General features: G+C 36.5%; 2 protein-coding genes across 8 annotated transcripts in view; one reads left to right on the top strand and one right to left on the bottom strand.

Annotated features, from left to right (window-relative positions):
* The window catches only part of LOC138157127 (E3 ubiquitin-protein ligase RNF182-like), a 28206-nt gene extending 22969 nt beyond the window's left edge, over positions 1 to 5237 (bottom strand). For all 3 annotated transcript variants that reach the window (XR_011167306.1, XM_069082623.1, XM_069082622.1), the window contains exon 1: positions 5006 to 5237. Coding sequence is in view for 2 of the 3 variants with exons in the window: in XM_069082623.1 (XP_068938724.1) it covers positions 5006 to 5030 (25 nt within the window). In the remaining variant the exon portion in view is untranslated. The remainder of the gene's footprint in view (positions 1 to 5005) is intronic.
* The window catches only part of CEP89 (centrosomal protein 89), a 161866-nt gene that overhangs the window by 131286 nt on the left and 9315 nt on the right, over positions 1 to 21265 (top strand). For all 5 annotated transcript variants that reach the window (XM_069082621.1, XM_069082620.1, XM_069082619.1 and 2 more), the window contains one exon: positions 5140 to 5309. In XM_069082621.1, coding sequence (XP_068938722.1) covers positions 5140 to 5309 — 170 coding nt within the window. The remainder of the gene's footprint in view (positions 1 to 5139; positions 5310 to 21265) is intronic.

Genomic DNA, 21265 nt, shown 5'->3' with positions numbered 1-21265 from the left:
TATGAGGATAGTTGAAGGGAATATATATGTTTATATACATTTATATAGGAGGGCGTGTGTGTGTATAAATACATATGTGAGTGTGTGTATATATGTGTATATGTATACATAGACAGAGGGCACAGGAATAGTTGACTATAAGGAATGATATCTAAAAAATAAAATTAAGAGGTGGGAAAGGAATATAATAATATAAGGAGATAGGGAGAGATTTGGGTAAATTATCTCATATAAAAGAGGCAAGAGAAAACTGTTACAATGGAGGGGAAGAACAGGAAGGCAAAAGGGAATGGGTCAACCTTACTCTCATTGAATTTGGCTTAAGGAGGGAATAACACACACACTCATTTGGGTATCTTACCCCGCAGGAAAATAGGGGGGAAGGGGACAAGAGGGGGGATGATAAAAGGGAAGACAGAATGGGGGGGGGGGGGTTAGAAGCACACACTTTTGAAAAGGGACAGGGTCAAAGTAGAAAAGAGAATGTGTAGGGGTGGGATAGGATGGAGGGAAATATACTTAGTCTTTTACCTATCTACTGTGGAAACGTTTTTCATAACTACACATTGTACAACCTATATTGAATCACTTACCTTCCCAGTAGGGGTAGATGACAAGGGAAGAAGGGAGAAAATTTGGAAATTAAAGTTTTAAAAACAAATGTTAAAAAAAATTTTTGGTTTTTTGTTTTTTTACATGCAACTGGGAAATAAGATTATACAGGCACTGGGTATAGAAATCCATCTTGCCTAACTAGAAAGTAAGAGGGGGTATGGGGGAGGATGTAAGAGAGAGCAGACTGGGAGAAGAGGTATTCAGTAGGATCACTATTTTGGGGTGGAGAATAGGGGAAAGACAGGGAGAAAATCTGTAACTCAAAATCTTGTGGAAATGAATGTTGAAAACTAAAAATAAATACATTTTTAAAAAAGTTTATAGAAAGTTCTACATAAATATTTTTAAAAATAGGAGTGACAGCCATCATGTTAGGTACTGTCTGATCTGGAATAAATGGGATTGTGCTAAGACTCTAAGAATACAGTAAAAAAATTTTCACCCTAATTATCCAGTCTTTTGTCTCAATTATTATCTTTACTTAAATTGTAAAGAGCCAAAACTTTGTGAATCTGAGTAGACATGGTCACTAACTCTCTCAAACAACATAAGTTATATTTAATATATTATTTAAATGCAAGGTGGCATGAACTTTCAGGTCATATGAGTTAACAGGATGGAGGAAATCTGTTTTTTGCTTTTTGGGTTTTTTTTTTCTGATCTCTACAGTCTCTTAAACCTTTCCAAAACAGATTCTGAAGGAGATTGAATGGTTTGCCCACAGTGATAGAGGTGTCTGAGGAAGGAGTTAAACTCAGGTATTTTAGAATCAAAGTTCAGTGTTCTGTCCACTGTGCCATGATGTCTCTGAACATTGACAGCAATTGTTGTGGGTTGGATTAAATAGCTTCTGAGGTCCCTTCTAGCATTATATCTATCATCCTGTGGTCCTAAGTTTTGTGAGAGGAAACATTTGAGCTTAATGATATCAACATCAGGGGCAGTTAAGTGGCAGGAGATAGAGCACTGGCCCTGGACTTAGGAGATTCTCAGTTACAACCCAGCCTTAGATGCTTACTAGCTATGTAATCCCAGGCAAGTCACTTAACCCTAATTGCCAATAAATAAACAAATAAATAAAGATTTGGGTAAGGATAGGGACCAAAAACATTTGTTTTTTCATAATAACTTACTATCTAAATCTTTCTTGAACTTACAAGTGAGTTCTATCAAATATTCAAAGAACAAGTAATCCAACATTATACCAACCTCTTGGGGAAAAATAGGAATAGAAAAGATTCTGCCAAATTCTTCCTGTGATACAAATATGATCTTGATACCCAAACCAGGGAGATAAAGATCAGAGAAGACTCAAGCCTTCTTAATGAACGAGAATACAAAAATATTAAATAAAGTATTAGCAAAGAGGCTATAGCCACATGATAAATAGATTTAGCTCTATGAATATGTTAGATTTATATAATGCATGATTAATTTAATATTATGTAAACTGTGAACCACAACAATAGGTCATACTAGACTATAGAATAGACCATAATAACCAAAACAATAAAAATTGCATTATAGCAATAGATGCAGAAAAAGATTTTGACTACATACACCCATTTCTAGTAAGTGTGGAAATAAATGGACCTACACTTAATATGAAAAATAATAAAAAACCAAGAGTCTGCATTATCTGTAGTGTCAAAAAGATAGAGGTCTTTCCATTAAGATTAAGGAGGGATGAAGCAGGAATTCCATTGCCTCCACTCTCTTTTTATATAGTACTATAAATGTTGGTATAGCAAGGAGAAGAAAAAGAAATTGATGGGATAAGCATAAGTAAAAAGGAAACAGTTATTGCACTTTTGAGTAATATAATGGAGTACTATTGTGCTATAATAAATTATGAAGGGAATAGTTTCAGAAAAACCTGGCAAGACAGATGAATGAATGTTAAGGGATTGTGACAATGAATTGTGAATAAATAACTTAACTACCCTGATGAATACAATTATCCATGACAATTGTAAAGGACCCATGATGAAAAATGCTGTCTACTTCTAGAGAGACAACTGATGAACTCTAAGTGCAGATAGAAGAATTTTTTCATTTTCTTTATTTTTTTTTCCTGTTACATAGCTAATGTAGAAATATATTTTGCTTGACTTCATATATATAATGGGTATCCCATTTCTTGCCTCTTCACTGGGTAGGGGAGAGGGTAAAGGGAGGGAAATAATTTGTAACTAAAAATAAAAATATTTTAATTGCTTTTTTTAAAAAAAAAGGCTATTGCAGTAGCCTAGGTGAGAGGTAGTGAGGCCCTGAACTAAAGTTGCGGCCATGTTAGTAGAGAAGAAAAAAAAGGAAATGTAAGGAGTATAGAAGTAAAATTGACAAGACTTGACAACTGGTCGAATGTGTAGGAGAATGAGGAGTCTTAAAGGCTGTCCTCCAAAAAAGTACTTCCTCTGTATATTGTGTCAGAATCATAAATGATTCCATGAAAGATATTGACAGTAGAGGTAACTTTATTTCTGGTTCAAAAATGAAAACATCCTTTTCCCTAAGGGAACTTGCCTTCTACTAGAGTTCCTTTGGCTGAAAAAAGCCAGTCTTGTGATGAATTTCTCTTGACTGAATTAGACTGGCCCTCAGACAGAATATACATTCTGTCTATCATGACCTAGACCTATTCTCAGAATATTTCCTAAGGTCTTCAAAGGATAATTTGAATATATCTGTATGCTGCTACTGACCTTGGTAGCCAAAAATAAAATAGGTGACCTCTTTCTGTCAATGTCTCCTCTCCCCCCTCACCCCAATGAAACATGTATAGTATTATGCAAATAAGGCAACCCATAGATTTGAATCTGTTGTTTGGTAAAAATAATATTTTAAAATATTAAGGAAGTAAAATTTGTTACTGTCAGAGAGTCAGGAATTTATGATTTTTACTGACTTTTTCCAAACTTTCTTTCTCTAGCTTTGGAGTTAAATTTCAAGGGCTGAAGCTTATCATTATAGAATTCTGATATGCATTTCCTGATCTGTTGGAGCCAAGTGTAAAGGCAACCACCAGTTAGAAATATAACTGGAAAAGTAGCCTTCTGGGGGGGAGCTTTTAATTTGTATGAAATTATGTAATTGAGCCAGGAGAGAATATTAAGACAGCTTCACAGTAATTGCTGTAAAATGTACTACCTGGAATATCTTCTTGCTTCATTGCAACACTCAAATTTTTAATCCACTCTTTTCCTTTATGTCTCATTTCTCTGCGGTTGCTTCCATTGGAAAGAATAATAGGAAACATCGCATTGGAAACTGACAGATCTGTTCAAAATGCTAAAATTGTATTCCCTACCCACCTTCTGTAATACAAGCTAAGACTGCACAGTTGAATTTCATAGAGGCAAAGTATTTGAAGATTCCTCTGGAAAGAGTACATTTTCAAGTTTTAAAAACTGATTACATAAACATTTAGTGATGTGATTAAAGAATCATAAAAGCATGTCTAGTAAAAGTTCAGTTTCATCAAAGGAAATCAGTAGAATACACATTTAAATAGTAAAGACTTTGATAGCTTTTATACACTTTTGACTCCACTTTCTAAGATTTTGTTTATGAAATAAAATATATACCACTTTTTTTGCCCCCTTTTTAAGAAATGGCACAGGAGTTACATTTTGTTTGTTTTCTGGAAAGTAAATACTTTTTGTTATATTAAAGCATGCTATGAAGTAAGTCATACAATATTATATTTAATCCATCTTTACCACATCAAATTAATATATGGACAGATTATGAAAAAGTCTCCTTTTGTAGCAGGTTTCCTATGATCTATTTTAAATAACTCCTTTTTTTCTCCCAGAAGAGGTTGTTTTTTGTTTATTTTAGAAATAGAATAATTCACATACTTGATATAAATACTCAAGAACTTGCTAGTATTTATCTGAAATTGAAGTCAAATCTCTTCCTCTATTGTTTATCCCATGCTAGTTATGAACATGAATGAAAGTGAGATTCCATATATATATGTAATGGTAGAATATATAATATAATAGTATAATTATAACAAAATGTATAGCTACATTTCATATAGATGTAAATATGAAGCACATTTTATCCCTTCCTTTCTGGTTTTGGTTTATATTCAGATTAGACTATTGCATAAAAAGTAAGCAATTGTTTTTTTCTTTCTCTTTTAAACTGAAAATTTCCTTTTTGTCTTTGTTCTGTTAAATCTTTTATAGTTACATTACTCATAACAACTTTATCTTCTGGGGAGGAGACTATCCACACACACACACAGGGAGATCTCTCTCCACACACACACACACACACATACACATACACACAGATACGTGTGTGTGTGTGTGTGTGTGTATTCCAAGTAACTTATCTAAAAGCCATTCTAATCAACATTAGAGAAATGTAAACCTACCTAATTGAGTCTTGATACCAGCCATGAATGAACTATAGGTAAAAAACCATCACTGAAGAAAACCATGCAGCTACTTTGGGAGTGATCCTCCATGCTAACAAACTCACTCTCCCCATGGCCATTCACTTTCCCAGGTGTATAAAAAGAAAGTTGCTATGAAATTGGGAGACTTCAATCACAGAGTAGCCCAGCAGGAGGAGGACTTTGCTGAGAAGATTGATCAGTACCAGCGAGAGATGAAGCACCTCCAGCAGCTGCTGCAAGACAAGCAGAAGGCTCTGGAAGAAGTACTACAACAGAAAAGGTAGCGTCAGTCCTCCCTCCAAATGAGCTGAGTGTGCCTGGGGGGGCAGGGAGGAAGGTCAGCATCAGCACAGCTGCTTCAGCCCCTGCTTGCCAGGAGCCTCCCATCTGGCAGCTTCAGTGCTTTCTTAGGGCTGTGTCCACTGAAAAGCCTCTGCTTACTTTCTTTCTCCCTAACCTCCCTCCCCCATCTCCCAAGGTAATACAATCTTTTAAGGGAGCGGCTTAGAAATGGCAGCTCTTTAAAACATGGTAAAGTGCTTCAAAATAGAGAAGAAAAAAGGTGATTTGATATGGAGAAAAATCCAGGTCACACATTTGGAAGGTATAGTATGTTAGGAGATCACTGGAAAATCCTGTTAATATAATAACCTCTTCTCCTGAAAACTGGTATAGCCACTTCATCTGAATTTCCAGACAAGTGAGAACTAAAAGCATTTGGATTAACAAGTTTTGCTGACCAGGGTTAGTTTGATCCATTTTTGGTTTAAGAAATTGACATTGCCAAGGTATTACATTAGCTACTAATGTATATTGTCAGAAACTCAGGCATAAATGGAAAACAAAAACAGTTCAAAAACAGCCCTAGATAGGTTTCATAGTCAATCCTGGACATGTCCTGTAAATATAAATAATTCCTTCTGGTTTAAGCTTTAATGGCAGATTTCTCTTGCCACCAAACAGTAATTCTGAGATAGGTAATTGAGCAGTCATTTTTCAAATTATACTACCTATTATAAAATAATTATTTGTACATTTATGGGAACTCAAGAACAGAGAACAAATCTGTTTGCATCTGTGAGAACTGCTCTCCTTTACAGAATATGTAGTACTCTGTACTCTGACTAAACAGTCAGTACTTTCCCAGTCAGCATTATCTTTTCAAGTTTCTGGAAATTATCAAGCATCGTTTTTTAATTGACTGAATAAAAAGCTTATACTTAAATCTTTTTCTTTGTGCAGCAACTTTATGGTATCAGGATGAAAACTTCTGAGTTGATTTAATAATCTTCCTGCCTCTATTCATAGGGTGATTTCATTGGGAATCTGATGATTAAGCAACGTAGAAGTGTCATAAACTGCAGCCTCAAGGCCACTTGACTTTAACCTGCTATCAAAGGGGTACATGCTTTGAGTCCTCTTTCTAGGGGTGGAGTTAGATTTCTATTGATAATATCCGTGGTCCTTTTCTTCATCATTAGCTATTTGAACACATTCACTATTCCATTTTGGGCCCTGGGAGTACAAAGGGGTCTGACTGCCCTCAAAGGAATCACAGTCAGTCTACTTGGGGAAATAGAACATACACATAAAGAGACAATAAGGCAGCATATCCAGAGTGCTCCAGAAATTCAGAATAAAGAGCACTGTTCAAGAATAGACTCTTACTTGGTTCTCATTAAGACCAGCAGTTGTGTATACTTATGTAGCAGCTGACTGAGACTTGGGATGGGCTCTGTGGTCATGGAGCCAAAGAAGAACTTTCTGGACTGCCCCACAAGGACATTAAGCTCCCTGTGCCCCCCTAATTCACCTCATTTAGTGAAGTATTAACCTTAACCAGCCAGAGATTCTTAAACTGTCAGACATAGAAATAAGTGACCCAAAAAGAGAAATGTCCTCATGTTTTATGTCTAGTGGAAGACAAAAATTTTTATTTATTAGTCTTCTCTTTTGTGGACACATCTTAAAGTGTATTACATTTTTCGTATATTGAATGACACCTTCAGAGAACTCTTGTTGCTTTTTCAGCCATTTGGGGCTATTTGGATGACAGACTTCAGCTCTGATATCATCCGTAATGCCTGTCTTTTTTGATGGATAGAGTCTCATTTATGTGTCTATCCTTTTGAAATAGTGAGAGATGCTGAAGCTACAAGTGCAGTAATTATCTACTAAATAAATAAAAGATGAAGACTGTCTAGGGAAAGTTGTATAGTTTGTCAAAATGAACCTGACAGTCATTCCATATTACTCATGTTTTACATTAAGCAACCCTTTTCATAGTGCTGGTATTGCAGCTGAATGTACCTGAATTGGGAATATTGCTAGTTTATACTGAGATATCAGATAGTGTATACAGATGACAGAAAATACACTGACTTCAGTTTCTCCATCCTATATGGCTGTTTAATTTTCTGTTCTTTGAAGTTTATTATAAGTCCCTAACATCTCTTGATTTTTCCATTTAGACTGATGTACAAAAGTGACCATAAAGCCTTTTCCCTTAAAGTAATTCCTTACATATCGATTAGGTAGACAACTTTATAATGCAGAGATAATTTGAAAATTAAGTACAGTTCCCAAGGTTATAGCACTCGTATTGTAGTCTCCTAAGCCTTTTTAAAAAATTCAGTAGCTGCAGATTTTTCTGGCTCTAATTGTTGTCTCCAAAAACAGATCAATCGATAATCCAGTCTCTCTAAAATTGTTTTAATAATCTACCTTCCAGAAACTGTTTAAAAAAAAAAAAGATTCTCCTTTATTTAGTAAGCTCTGTGAGTGTCTGTCTTTGTGAAATTTTTCCTGTCTCTATTTTGGACTCCACTGTTAAGAAAAATGGGGTTAGAGAAGTTATTGTTAGAGGTTATAGTTACATGTGTGACTTGGCAACCATTATCATGGTTTTGAGTTAGTGCTGTAATTATGTAGATTTGCAACCCAGGAAAAAAAGCGTTGTCAGCAGAAAACAAATTTAAATAATGTGTTCCATAGTTTAGTCGTAATGTTAGAAATGAAGGACAAGCCTTTTTTAAAACACTTCAAATTTTATCATAGTACATTTAAATTAGAGTTTAATTTATTGTACACTTTAAATTATGATTATGTAATTATATTAAAGAGTAATGTGTAGGAAAGAGGGAAGTGGTTTGTTCAACAAATATTATTTAATATTGTATATCTACTAGCTGAAGTTAAGGAAGTCTCCAGACTGGTTTATTACATTAGTCATTTTAGATACCTCACAGGGTCCTTGTGAAGAAAACACTTTGTAAGCTTTAAGACCATATGTAAATATAAATAGTTGCTATTATATATTATTAAAATTGTACAAACAGAAAGAAAATTACTTCATGATCCTCCAAACATTCATCTGGACTTGACTTATACCAAGTAGAATGAGTGAGGAGATCACATCCTCATCCCAGTGACATTGTACTTTTTTGCTTTGGACCTGTGATTTCATTAGTGTAAAAAGCTTCCCAGAGAGACTCCCTCTATGGATCCAGAACTGAAACTTAAATTCATACAGAGTTGCCTGAAGCACAGACTTGCCCAGAACTGTGAAGCAATGTGACTGTTTCTTTTTAATATCCTTTCTCAGATCTGTATGATCAAGTGCCACAGCTTAGTCCTAAGTTTGAATCCTTTACATTTATCTTTGATCATATCTTTCCAAAAAAGTCCTTGACTCTTATCATCTTCATATACACCTCAGCTCCTCTTTCATTAGCCTCCTCTCAGCATTATTTAAAGATAAGTCTGATTGTTTAGCAAGCCATCTTCTGCCGCATGGAAGAGTTTGACTTGCAGCTAGATTGATGAAACATTTTTAATGATTAACAACATTGGGGCTGGGGGAGGGTAGCGGGGGGAGACAGCCAGCTAGATGAAACCTTTGAGAAATTGGAAATTAATATGCTTGGTAAATAGTGACTTGACCTTTTTCCTCCAGTGTTTTGGATTTTCTTACATTATAGTATTCATGACTTCATTTTAGAATTTACTAAGTGCTTTTCTGTGTTCAAGTTATCATGGTAGATGCTGGGGGTGCAAAGATGAAAAATGACACAGTCCCTACCTTTATGGAGTTGATAATCTGAAGGAACAATAAGTTATGTGCCCCAATAACTATAAACCAAGTTAGAAAATCTCAGGAAATTTGAGAAAGGAAGGGTTTCGTCAAGGTGACTAGACATGGGGTTGTAGAAATAGTAACATCCAACCTGCACCTTAAATTAAGAGAAGGGTTTCAGTAGGTATTGTTGATGGTTGTTGAGTTTATATGAATGCAAAAACAAGGAGAAGGTGAGGTGAAGCATGGAATATCAAATAGCCTCCTCTGGGTAGAAATAGAAAGTAAAGCATACCAAGGGAAGTGCTGTGAAGTGATACTACAAAGGTGGATTGAAGTCACATCATGGAGAGCCATGAAGGCCAAGCTAAGAAATCTGTATTTTATCCTGTAGGCAATCGGGCAACTTTTGAGCAGATGACATGATCTAATCATGTAGGATTGTTTTTGTTTTGTTTTTAACACTTCCAGAGGTTATACAGAATTTTGTTCATTATTATATGATATTTTTAAACTAACTCTCTTGGATTTCGGTTACTAATTAAAGAATAATTTTGTCTTTTTTTTTTAAGAAGTGATTTAGGGGGTGCAGCTAGGTGGCTCAGGGAATAGAGCACCTGCCCTGGAGTCAGGAGGACCTGAGTTCAAATCTGATCTCCTACACTTAACATTTACTAGCCGTGTGACCTCGGGGCAAGTCACTTAACCCCAACTGCCCTTCCAAAAAAAAAAAAAAGCAAAAAGAAATAAATAAAAAGAAATTAAAAAAAAAAAAAGAGAAGGATTTAGGGGTGGCTAGGTGGCACAGTGAATAGAGCACCGGCCCTGAGTCTGGAGGACCTTAGTTCAAATCCGACCTCAGACACTCAACACTAGCTGTGTGACCTTGGGCGAGTCATTTAACCCCAATTGCCTTCCATAAAGCAAAAAAAAGGAAGTGATTTATTCCTCTGGAACATCAAGAAGGGAGTCTATTACACTTTTGTTTATGGGGTTAGAGCAGTGACTTTTAAAATACTAACATTCTTTTAAAAGTATCCTTTACGGGGCGGCTAGGTGGCACAGTGAATAGAGCACCAGCCCTCGAGTCAGAAGGACATGAGTTCAAATCCAGCCTCAGACACTTAATATAAAAATTAGCCGTATGACCTTGAGCAAGTCACTTAACCCCAACTGCCCTCCAAAAAAAAAGTATCCTTTAAGGTGCTATTTAAAATATTTGTGATTAAGTACTATTACTATTTAGGTATGATGATAAAACTTTAAAATATTGCTTAAAGCCTTGATGGTTATTGAAACATATTTTGAGTACAAAGCCATTTCCAGCAAATAAACCACATGTTTCTTAGAGAAGGTAAAATTGACTAGCTTGGTAAGCTTTTTTTTTTTCTTTCAACTCTCCTTCCACTCCACGGAGGCATTTTGGAAGCATGTATCATAACTCTAAAGTTGGAAGAATCCCAGGGGCCATATAGTCCAAATTCCTCTTTTCATAGATGGAAGTTAAGGGATTTGTCAAGCATTAAACATAAGAGGCAGAATCTGAACACTTATAGACTCAGACAGCATCTGTCCACTCTGCCGTGCTAACCCATCCTATAAAACCCTTTACAAATGCCATCTCCTCCAAGAAGCCTTCTTCAATCCCTACTGTTCTTAGGGACAGTCTCCCTCCAATCTATCCTTAATCATTAAGTATTTATTAATGACCTTATCATGTGCCGGGCACTGTACTGATGCCTGTGGATTTGAGTACAAAGAATGAAACAATCTTCACTTTCAAGGAGTTTCATTCTAATGGGGGAGACAACAAATACATATATAAATATTCGTAGCATAAATATAAAGTGTTTAAATATATGGAGATACAAAGTAGTTAATATACAGATATTACAAACAGACTATATATACACATCTGTTATAATAGAGTATACATACACATATATACACAAAGTAGTTAATATACAGATATTACAATAGACAAATATATACAAAGCAGTTAAATACAAAGTAGTTTAGAAGGGAAGACACTAACAGTTGAGTGGATCAAGAAAGGTTTCTTTTTTTTTAATTTATTTTTATTTTTCAACATTCATTTCCTGAAGATTTTGAGTTACAGATTTTCTTCCCATCTCTCCCCTACCCCCCACCCCAAGATGGCAAGCATACTGATTACCCCTTCCCCTAATCTGCTCTCTCTTATATTCTCCCCAATCACCCCCCGCCTTTCTTTCTTGTAAGGCAAGATGGATTCCTATATTGCCTGTATTTTTATTTCCAAGTTGCATGTAGAAAACAATTAGGAAAGGTTTCTTAAAGAAAATGCTGTCTAAACTATGTCTTCTGATAGAAATGGCAAATTTTGGCAACTGATTGTATATGGGGAGTGAGGGAGACTGTGGAATCGAGACTGACACATACATGCACTGCTATGAACCAGGCCTTCTGAAGCCTAACAAGAAACAACATCACCACCAGCCACAAGGTTGGATCTTGAGAGAGGAATATTAAAAGTCTAATCACTTTTTTCCATTGACCAAACTGTCACTAATCACTGATGTTCTACTTTGACTCGTTCCTCAATGGTTAGCATAATCCCACCCCCACATACTTTCCTCATCCTCATAGTCCTGAATGTCTGACTGCTGAAGTAAAAACCCCATTCCACATCCTCAGTTGTGCCCACTTCCTCATTCCAATCCCTCTCAACCCTATCCCCAAAATGTCCCGCTCCAGGATCTTCCCATATCTTCTACTATTCTCTTTAGAATGTTCAGTCCATAATTAATTAATTTGATTTCATCTTAAATCTTTTCCTTTATCCCTCCTTTCATCTTCTGGTATTCACAACTTGGGTGCCCTTCTGATGAGCCTGTACCCTTGACCTTCTTTCCAAGACTGGTTGTATGTGCCTTTGTATTCCTTCCTGATCATGATGGGGAAGTTGGAATACTCCTTGCTCCCCATTTCTACTTCCAGATTCTTTATCTGATAAAAATATTTTATCATTTAATCTTTCTGTCTATCTAATAGCTCCTAACTCTGTTCATCATCCTCCCTATGACCTCCAATCCCACTAATCCTCTATTTCCCAGGCCATCACTGTTGCACTAGCCAGTCTCCTTCTTTGACTGTCTTAATCGTTGGTGTATCAGTTCAACTCTGCACTCTCCTACACGCTTTAATCCCTTGACTCATTATCCTTTCTCCAGTCATACCTGGCCAAAATCCAACTTTGGATTACTACCATCGTTTGCCGCCTTTGCTCCTAGTCATATTGTTGCCTAATGAAGTTAGAGGAAGTCATGAAATTGCATGAGCTAATGCAAAGTGAAATGTAACTATGTACAAAGTAACAGCATTATTGTAAGATGATCAGCTGTGAATAACTTGGCTATTCTCAGCAATACGGTGATCCTTGACAGCTCTAAAGGACTATCATCCTATATATCTCTCTTTACCTTCTCAACTGAGCTTTTTGAAAAGGCTGTCTACAATAAAGGTCCCACTTCCTCTCTTCTCACTTACTTGTTTCACCTTTTGTGTTCTGGCTCTAACCTCCTCATTCAGCTGAAACTTTTCTCTCCAAAATCACTCATGACCTCTTAAATGCCAGATGTGTTGGCCTTTTTTTCAGTCCTCTTCCTTCTTGACCACTCTTCAGCCTTTGTCAGCTACCTTCTTCTCCTGATTACTCTCTCTTTATATTTTTGTGGCACTGCTCTCTTCTGGTTCTCTTCCTACCTGTCTGACTACTTTTTCTCATTCTCCTTTGTTGGATCTTCAGGTCATACCTACTAAAAGTGAATGTTCCTTAAGGCTCTGTCTTCTTCTCTTCTCCCCCTTTACTGTATCTCATCAGCTCCCATGAATCTGATTACATTTCTTTTGAAGGTAATTCTTATCTATCTATCCAGCCCTCATTTTTCTCCAGTTTTGTATCACCAACTGCTTTTTTGCATATCTGAAATTGGATGCCCCATAGGCATCTCAAATTCAAATGTCCTAAAAAGAGCTCTTTATCTTTCTCCCCAAACTCTCCCCTGTTATAAATTCCCTTGAAACTGTCTAGGGTAATACCATCTTCCTGATTTCTCAGGCTCCCAGCCTCAGTGTTGTCCTAGATCCCTCACTTGAAGTCATCACACACATAATTGGTTACCAAGTCTCATCATTTCCACCTTAGCAATATTTCTTGTGAATGTTGCCTTCTGTCTTTTCATATAGCTCCTACTCTGGTCCAGGCTCATCGCTTCACACACCTGGACTATTTTAATAGATCTTACTATTAAAATCTCCAGTTTTCTTCCTGTTCTAATCCATCCTCCACTCAGCTGCCTAAGTGATTTTCCTAAGGTATAGGTCTTACCATGCTTCCCCCTCAGTCAGTAACCTCCATTAACTCACTGTTACCTCCAGGATCAAATATAAAATCCTCTTTTTGTCATTTAAAGTCTTTCACTACCTGGAAAACTCTTGTTTTTTTACTCATCAAACTCATCAACTCCCTTCATGTACTCTGCAATCCAGCACCATTGTCCTTCTTGCTGTTCTTCACACAGGACATTCCATCTCCCAAGTCTTTGACTTTGAATTAACTCAATTGAATGTTTTTCTCTCAGTAGAATGTAATTCATTAATGGCATGGACTGTTTTTTTGCCGTGTGTGTGTGTGTGTATGTGTTGTATCCGTGTCCATCCGTCCTTAAAGCTTAGCACCCTGCCTGGCACAATGTAAGTGCCTAATAATGCTTGTTGATTGACTGGTGATTGTAAGAATAGGGATTGGAATTTCTACTGATTATTATCAAACTATAGTATCTGTCATATTTGACAACCTATAGCATATATCTAATTAATGTTAACCTGCAGATTATAAAATCATAGATTTAGACCCAAAAAGAAACTTAAAAGGCCTTGAGTACATTCAGTCCTCATTTTATAGAACTAAAAGTTTCTGAAGCAAGTTCTGAATTCTGACCTTCCTGATTCCAAGTCTAGCACACTATATACTCTGCAACTTAGGTTGTTACCCCATGAATCCAGGCTTAATTAACAATTATCTAACATGTGATTTCCCCTGAACAAAGAAGTACTTGGGCTAATACCTTATAAAAGTTATTTAAAAAATTTTTTGACTCATATTTAAAGTTTCTGATCAGAAAGGAGTTACCTAATTATATAGAACATTTCTTTCTTTAACAATTAATTACATTCATTAACATGGTGCATTGCACAAATACAAGCTTGATTTGTTGCTTGATGCCTAGTGTGTCCTTTTCTGTCTTCTTTATTCTGCATCAGAGATTTTAACAGCATAATTGCTTAAAATTTTGAAGATACTGGGTTTTTCCATTTGAGCAGTTTAACTAAATAAGTGTTTTTATTTACATGAAGCAACTATCTCCTGTTTAATTTTTATTTTATTTTTTAAAGCAATCGGGGTTAGGTAACTTGCTCAAGGTTACATGGCCAGTTATTTCTGGGTGTGGTGCCAAGTATCTGAGCCCAGATTTGATCCCCAGGTCATCCCGCCACTGGAACCGGTGCTCTTACTCACTGAGCCACCTGGCCGCCCCTAAGCAATTGGGGTTAAGTAACTTGCTCAAGGTTACACAGCCAGGTGTTTCTGGGTGGGTGCTAAGTGTCTGAGCCCGGATTTGATCCCCAGGTCATCCTGACACTGGAGCTGGTGCTCTTACTTGCTGTGCTACCTGGCCGCCCCTCCTGTTTAATTTTTACAATCATACTTTTAAGTACCATCATAAGTTATTGATAATTTTTAGACTGCCTTATTTTTGCCCTACCACCTTTCTTACTGCTTAATATGCTTCGGTTTTCCCCAGAGGTTTTCATTTCATGTTAAAGAATGAGTTTAAATATTTATTTGCTTATGTTCCCATTCTGCTTCTCTAGCATGACCTTTGACAGACCAGTTGTTAGAAAATCATCTTGGGCGTACTTTAATTGCACTTTGATAGTCCTTTTTTTTTTTTTTGATAAGTCCTTCTGAACTTTTTAGTTCCACTTGTCATATGATCTTTCATAAGAGCTTTTACTCAGAGTACTTAGTGTCAACCCCCTAATTTTAAAGAATCATAATTTATCCACCCCAGTAGTTTATATATGGAACTGCCAGTCTTTAGCCTTTTTTTTTTTAAGCAATTGAGGTTAAGTAACTTGCTCAAGGTTACACGGCCAGTTATTTCTTGTTGTGGTGCTAAGTATATGAGCCTGGATTCGATCCCGAGGTCATCCCGACACTGGGGCCGGTGCTCTTACTCGCTGAGCCACCTGGCTGCCCAGTCTTTAGCTTTTTTTCCACAATTATTTTCATTAACAATAATGTGAGGGTGCCCAGAACTTTCTGTCATTGGTAGAGGAACTACAGGTATAGGGAATCCCTATGCTGATTAAATTATACCTCTTAAAGTATTGTATTATTATTACTTAAGTACAAATGTGAGGATATATTCTAAGTTAAAATGTTTGTAATCATTTAATCCAACTCAGACGGTTCTCTCAAAATTATTTCTGCATGTGGCAAACCCCTTAATTTTAGTTCATTCTCTGCCCAGAACATTAGTGCAGCTTCCAGTGAGGTCTCCACTTAGGTCACTTTATAGTTACCTGTCATGGTGCTCTTTTCTTTGTAATCTGAGAAAGATCTGTGAAATTTGGAGGACTCAGGAGCCCTGACTTGTTCATCTTTTTGCCCCAGCACCTAACTCAGGGTCCTTAAAGGTAAAATGTCTAAATAGATAAAGGATGGAGGGAAGGATTCTTTCTGGAAAATTCATGTTATTTGTTATTCACTATCTCCTGAGGTATTAGATGTCACATGTACAAATGTAAGCTCCTAGAGCACAGACCTAACACCTTGCCTAATTCCAGGAGATTCTTTTTTTTTTTTTTTTAAGCAATCAGGGTTAAGTAACTTGCTCAAGGTTACACGGGCAGTTATTTCTGGGTGTGGTGCTGAGTGTCCAAGCCCGGGATTCGATCTCCAGGTCGTCCCAACACTGGAGCCGGTACTCTTACTCGCTGAGCCACCTGGCCGCCCCAGGAGATTCTTAATAAATGTTTTCTGAATTGACCAAAAGGTTTTACAGTCTTTTAGCTGCTTTCCATTCTTATTTTGAGTGAACTTTAAAAACACCCACCATATTGGTGACTCTACCATAAGTATTGAATATTGAATCAGATGTTTTACATTCTAATTTGCTCTACTTATTTCTTTTATTTTCCTGTAGACTAGACCTGTGATTTCATTGGCATGGGGAACTTCTAATGAGGAAACTCCCTTTACCAATTCAGATACCTGCTCTGCAATTTGTAGTCTTAGAGAGCTGCCTGGGGCACTGAAAATTTAAGCCACTTGTTCATGGTTATACAGCCAATATTTGGCAAAGCTAGTCTTAAACCTTGGGTCTTCCTGATTCCAAAACCAGTTTTCTATCAATTATGCACTGTTTCCCTTGCCCTGTTTCTGTTGTGTTCCAAATTTAATATAAAAAGTCCTAGGTTTTATATATTTTTTCTATACCTTTATAATCAATCCAGCTCTTCACCTCAGCAAACATTAATCACTCTATTAAGCATTTTTTAAAAGTGACTATAATATGCAAAGGTACATCACAGGGATATAAAGAAGTAAGATTACAGGTCCTTGCTCTGTAATGAAAAGAGATAGGATATATGCTCAATCGAGTATGACAATGTAGATAGAACATAATTGGTGTAAAAATTCAAACCAGATGCTTTAGGAAAATTTTGAGGTGTGCGGCATCACTTTTTTTTGTTTTATTTTTTTCTATTTTAATTTATTTTTCATTTAACAAGAATTTATTTTCTCTCTCTCTCCTATTCTTCCACGCTCTCCACTCTCCCCCTCCCAGTTTAAAAGAAGTTAATAAAAAAAATTCTACTAACAAATCAGCAAGCATCGAATGCTTCCTATGTGTTCATGTACTCGGCTGAGCCCTGGGAATACAAAAACAAGCAGAAGTAAATTCAGTCTCTGCTCTGAAGGAACACGTTAAAAGGGACACAGGAAAGAGAGCTAAAAGGAAGGACTGCGAATTTGAGGAATGAAGGTACCCAGCAAGGGAGCATGGTAAAGGAAATCCTGTGGAGATGGGTCAGGAGAACAGCTTGGAGAAGAGTGAAGACCTGGGTGACCTAGGCCTCCACCTCAAGATGGAAATTCTGGGAGGAACCAAAGGCAAAGGCCACCAGGGCAGTGAATACTTCCAAAGTGAGAAGTAGTCTAGGGAAGGAGTGAGCTTTCAGGGTGAAGAAGTTTCTATTGCCTGATAGAGAAAGTCCTAAGGCCATAAAGACCAGAGTGTACTAGAGAGAAGTGAAGACCCTTAGGAAATACGACTAGTAACAAATATGCAGTCTGTCAAGACAAACAAATTCCTGCAATGTCTCTATGCAAAAATGTATATCTCATTCTACATCTTGAATATAGTACCTTTCTGTCAGGTGTATAGTAGAGACGACCATCAGCCTTCTGTTGTCATGGTTGGTTATTGACTTGATTAGGGTTATTAAGTCTTTGCCATTTGTCTTTACACCATTGTTGCCATTACATAAATTATTCTTTTTCTTGTTCTCACTTCATTCTTCATCAGTTCATATAGTCTTCCCAATTTTTTCTGAATGCACCCCTTTTGTCATTTCTTCTGGCATAACAGTATTCTTTTACATTCATACACCATAATTTGTTCTGCAAATGATAGGCCCTCCCTTAGTTTCCAGTTCTTTGCTATTACAAAAAGAACTGCTATATTTTATTTTTATATAATATTTGTGTGTGTGTATATATATATATATATATACACACATACATATGTATAGGTATATGGATATGGGTCATGTTCTTCTCTCATTGATCTCTCTGATATATATATATATATATATATACATATATATAAATTTATTTATAGATAGATAGATAGACCTGATAGATATTTTGACTTTGGTGGCATGGGACTGCAGGATGGCTATATAGGAAAATTGCTTTTAACTGGTAGTATCAGGAAAGACTTCATGAAAGAATTACAGCTTGAGCTGTGTTTTTAATGCAGAGAAGGATTTGAATAGAAGAAAATAGAGAATAGAGTGGATGAGACGATTTGCCTCAATTCAGTTGAGAGATGGAGCAGAGTAGGATGAGATGTGGAAAAAGCTAACTGTCAGTTTGGATGAGATGTCTAGTCTATGAAATATTGTGAATTGATGCTGGAAATAAGCTATGGCTGTATACTCAGAAAGATATTTTAAGTTTACAGTCAGAAACAGTGCCCCTGTGAATACCCCACTGTTCTATCTGACTGTCCTGAAACATATTCCATATATTCAGAATGCTTTTTAAGGTTCTTTGGGAAGGAAAACCAAAGAACCTCCATCAGTCCACAAAGTGCTGAGGACTGCTGCCAAGCCTGCTTCCTATACAAATGAAGTCTTTATTAGAAAAGAGAGGCAGAAGTCTGGTCACTTAATGGAAAGTTTTGAGGAAAAGGCACCCAATGTTCTCTTTCGCCAGGAAAAAATAGCACATTTGAAGAGCTTTTAATGTATAGTCATTTCTTTGAAAAGCAAATTTGTCAAAAGTATAAAGTGAATAAAAGGGCAATAATAATTCCTCAGAATGTGAATATATGCTTCATTAGCTATAGATTATTGAAAAATGTTTGCATATATTAATAAAACCATTTCAGTAATTCTGTGCATTCATTTTAAAGTCAGCAATGGTTTTTCTTTGCCCGTGTTATTCATTTATAAATGTGTATTTTCCCTGACCTTTCCTAGTCTCTGTTTACTATTTGTATGCCTTTTCAAGCCAAGCACTCAGAATATGTGGTGCACAAAGGAGAACAAAATCTTCCTATATTACCTAAAATTTACAAAATGTAATTGTGCTAACCCATAGAAAAGCCAGTTCATAAGTTAAAATTATGATGAGGAAAACCTTGAAAAGTTGAGATTTTGAAGAACCATGTATCACAGAGCCACGGAAGAAAATCACTGCCCTGTGAGCCATTCCCTTAGCAAACTTATATACATTCTACACCATTATTCTCCAACATTTACAACCCAGATGGCCTGTATTTGGAAATCATGGTTAAATATGTATCAATTTGTGAAATTTAAAACATTGTCTTTCAGCTCAGGCTCAGGAATCCACATATTCTGTTTTCTGTAGGTGTATATATTCTTTTTTTTTAAATTTTTTTATTTATAAAGCAATCGAGGTTAAGTAACTTGCTCAAGGTTACACGGCCAGTTATTTCTGGGTGTGGTGCTGAGTATCTGAGCCCGGATTTGATCCAGGTCATCCCAACACTGGAGCCGGTGCTATTACTCGCTGAGCCACCTAGCCACCCCTAAGCAATTGGGGTTAAGTAACTTGCTCAAGGTTACACGGCCAGGTGTTTCTGGGTGGGTGCTAAGTGTCTGAGCCCGGGATTCGATCTCCAGGTCTTCTCAACACTGGAGCCAGTGCTCTTACTCGCTGTGCTACCTGGCCGCCCCTAGATGTATATATTCTTCTATCATCTATTACCTTAGTGAAGTTATTCCCTTCTCCCGGCTTTCAAGATGGTGAGGTTCCAGGTCTCAAATTCTATGATTTGCTAATTAATTTTAAATATAATATGGTCTTGCACATAGTCTTTAAACAAAATTCAACATTATAATAATGACAGCTCACATTTATACAATGTTTTAAGGTTTGTCAAGGAGTTTATACATATATCACATATCACATTTGATCCTCAAAATAATCTTCTGAGGTCAGGAGCAGTTATTTTCCCTGTTTTACAAATAAAGAAACTGAGTTAAGAACAGTTAGATGACTTGCTTAGGAAAACACTATTAAGAGTATGAGAAGTTTTTAAACTTGGGTGGTCTCGACTCAAGGGAGCCAGCTACTACATTCTTCAGATATTGAAATAATTCTTGAACTGAAAACACTTAATTTGGATTGTTAATCTAGCTGTAAGGTAAAAACTAAGATTTGTTTATTCTTTCAAGTCAAATTTATGTCTAGAGAATCATAACTTTTCCCCTTTGTGATTTTTCTAGGTCATGATATACATCATGCCCAAACACATTCAGGAAGTATGACTCAGAGGTGTTTTGTATATATTTTAACAACTTTAGAGGTTTATTTAATCCCAGAATTCGAACAGGAATATCAGAGACAAAAGCACTATCAGTTATTGTGGTACATAATGCCTAAACTATGAACCTTCTCCCTGGCTGAAAAGTCTGTCTGGAAGTAAACAAAGTTAATTTCTTTTTTTTAATTAATTAATTTTTTAGTTTTCAACATTCATTTCATAAGATTTTGAGTTCCATAATTTCTCCCCATCTCTCCCTCTTCTCCACCCCAAGATGGTGTGCATTCTGATTACCCATTCCCCCAGTCTTCCCTCCCTTCTATGATGCCCCCTCCTCTTACCCTTTTTCCCCTTAATTTGTTGTAGGGCAAGATAGATTTCTCTACCCCATGGCCTGTATATCTTATTTCCAAGTTGCATTTAAAAACCAATTGTTTAAGTTACAAATTCCTTCCCTTCTTCCCTCCCCATCCACCCTCATTGAGAAGGCAAGCAATTCAGTATAGGTTATACTTGTGTGGTTATGCAAAACAGTTCCATAATAATCATGTTCTGAAAAACTAGCTATATTACCCTCCATCCTATCCTGCCCCCCACTTACTCTGTTTTCTCCTTTGACTCTATCCCTTTTCAAAAGTGTTTGCTTCTGACTACCCCCTCTCCCAATATGCCCTTCTTTTTATCATCCCTTCCTTCTCTCCTTCCCCCCCCCTTACTTTCCTGTAGGGTAAGATACCCAATTGAGTGTGTATGAAATTCCTTTCTTAAGCGAAATCTGATGAGAGTAAGGTTCACTAATTCTCTCTCACCTCTCCCCTCTTTCCCTCCAATGCAAAACATTTTTCTTGCCTCTTTTATGTGAGATAATTTACCCTTTTCTACCTGTGCCTTTCTCCTCCCAATATATTCCTCTCTCACCCCTTAATTTTATTTTTTAGATATCATCCCTTCATATTCAACTCACCCTGTGCCATCTATCTATCTATCTATCTATCTATCTATCTATCTATCTATCTATCTATCTATCTA

The sequence above is a fragment of the Petaurus breviceps genome, unplaced genomic scaffold, assembly GCF_028583685.1.
Source record: "Petaurus breviceps papuanus isolate PSGF00001 unplaced genomic scaffold, PetGlider_PUasm1.0 171, whole genome shotgun sequence".
NCBI lineage: Eukaryota > Metazoa > Chordata > Mammalia > Diprotodontia > Petauridae > Petaurus > Petaurus breviceps.
This window is presented reverse-complemented; position numbering and strand designations above follow the sequence as displayed.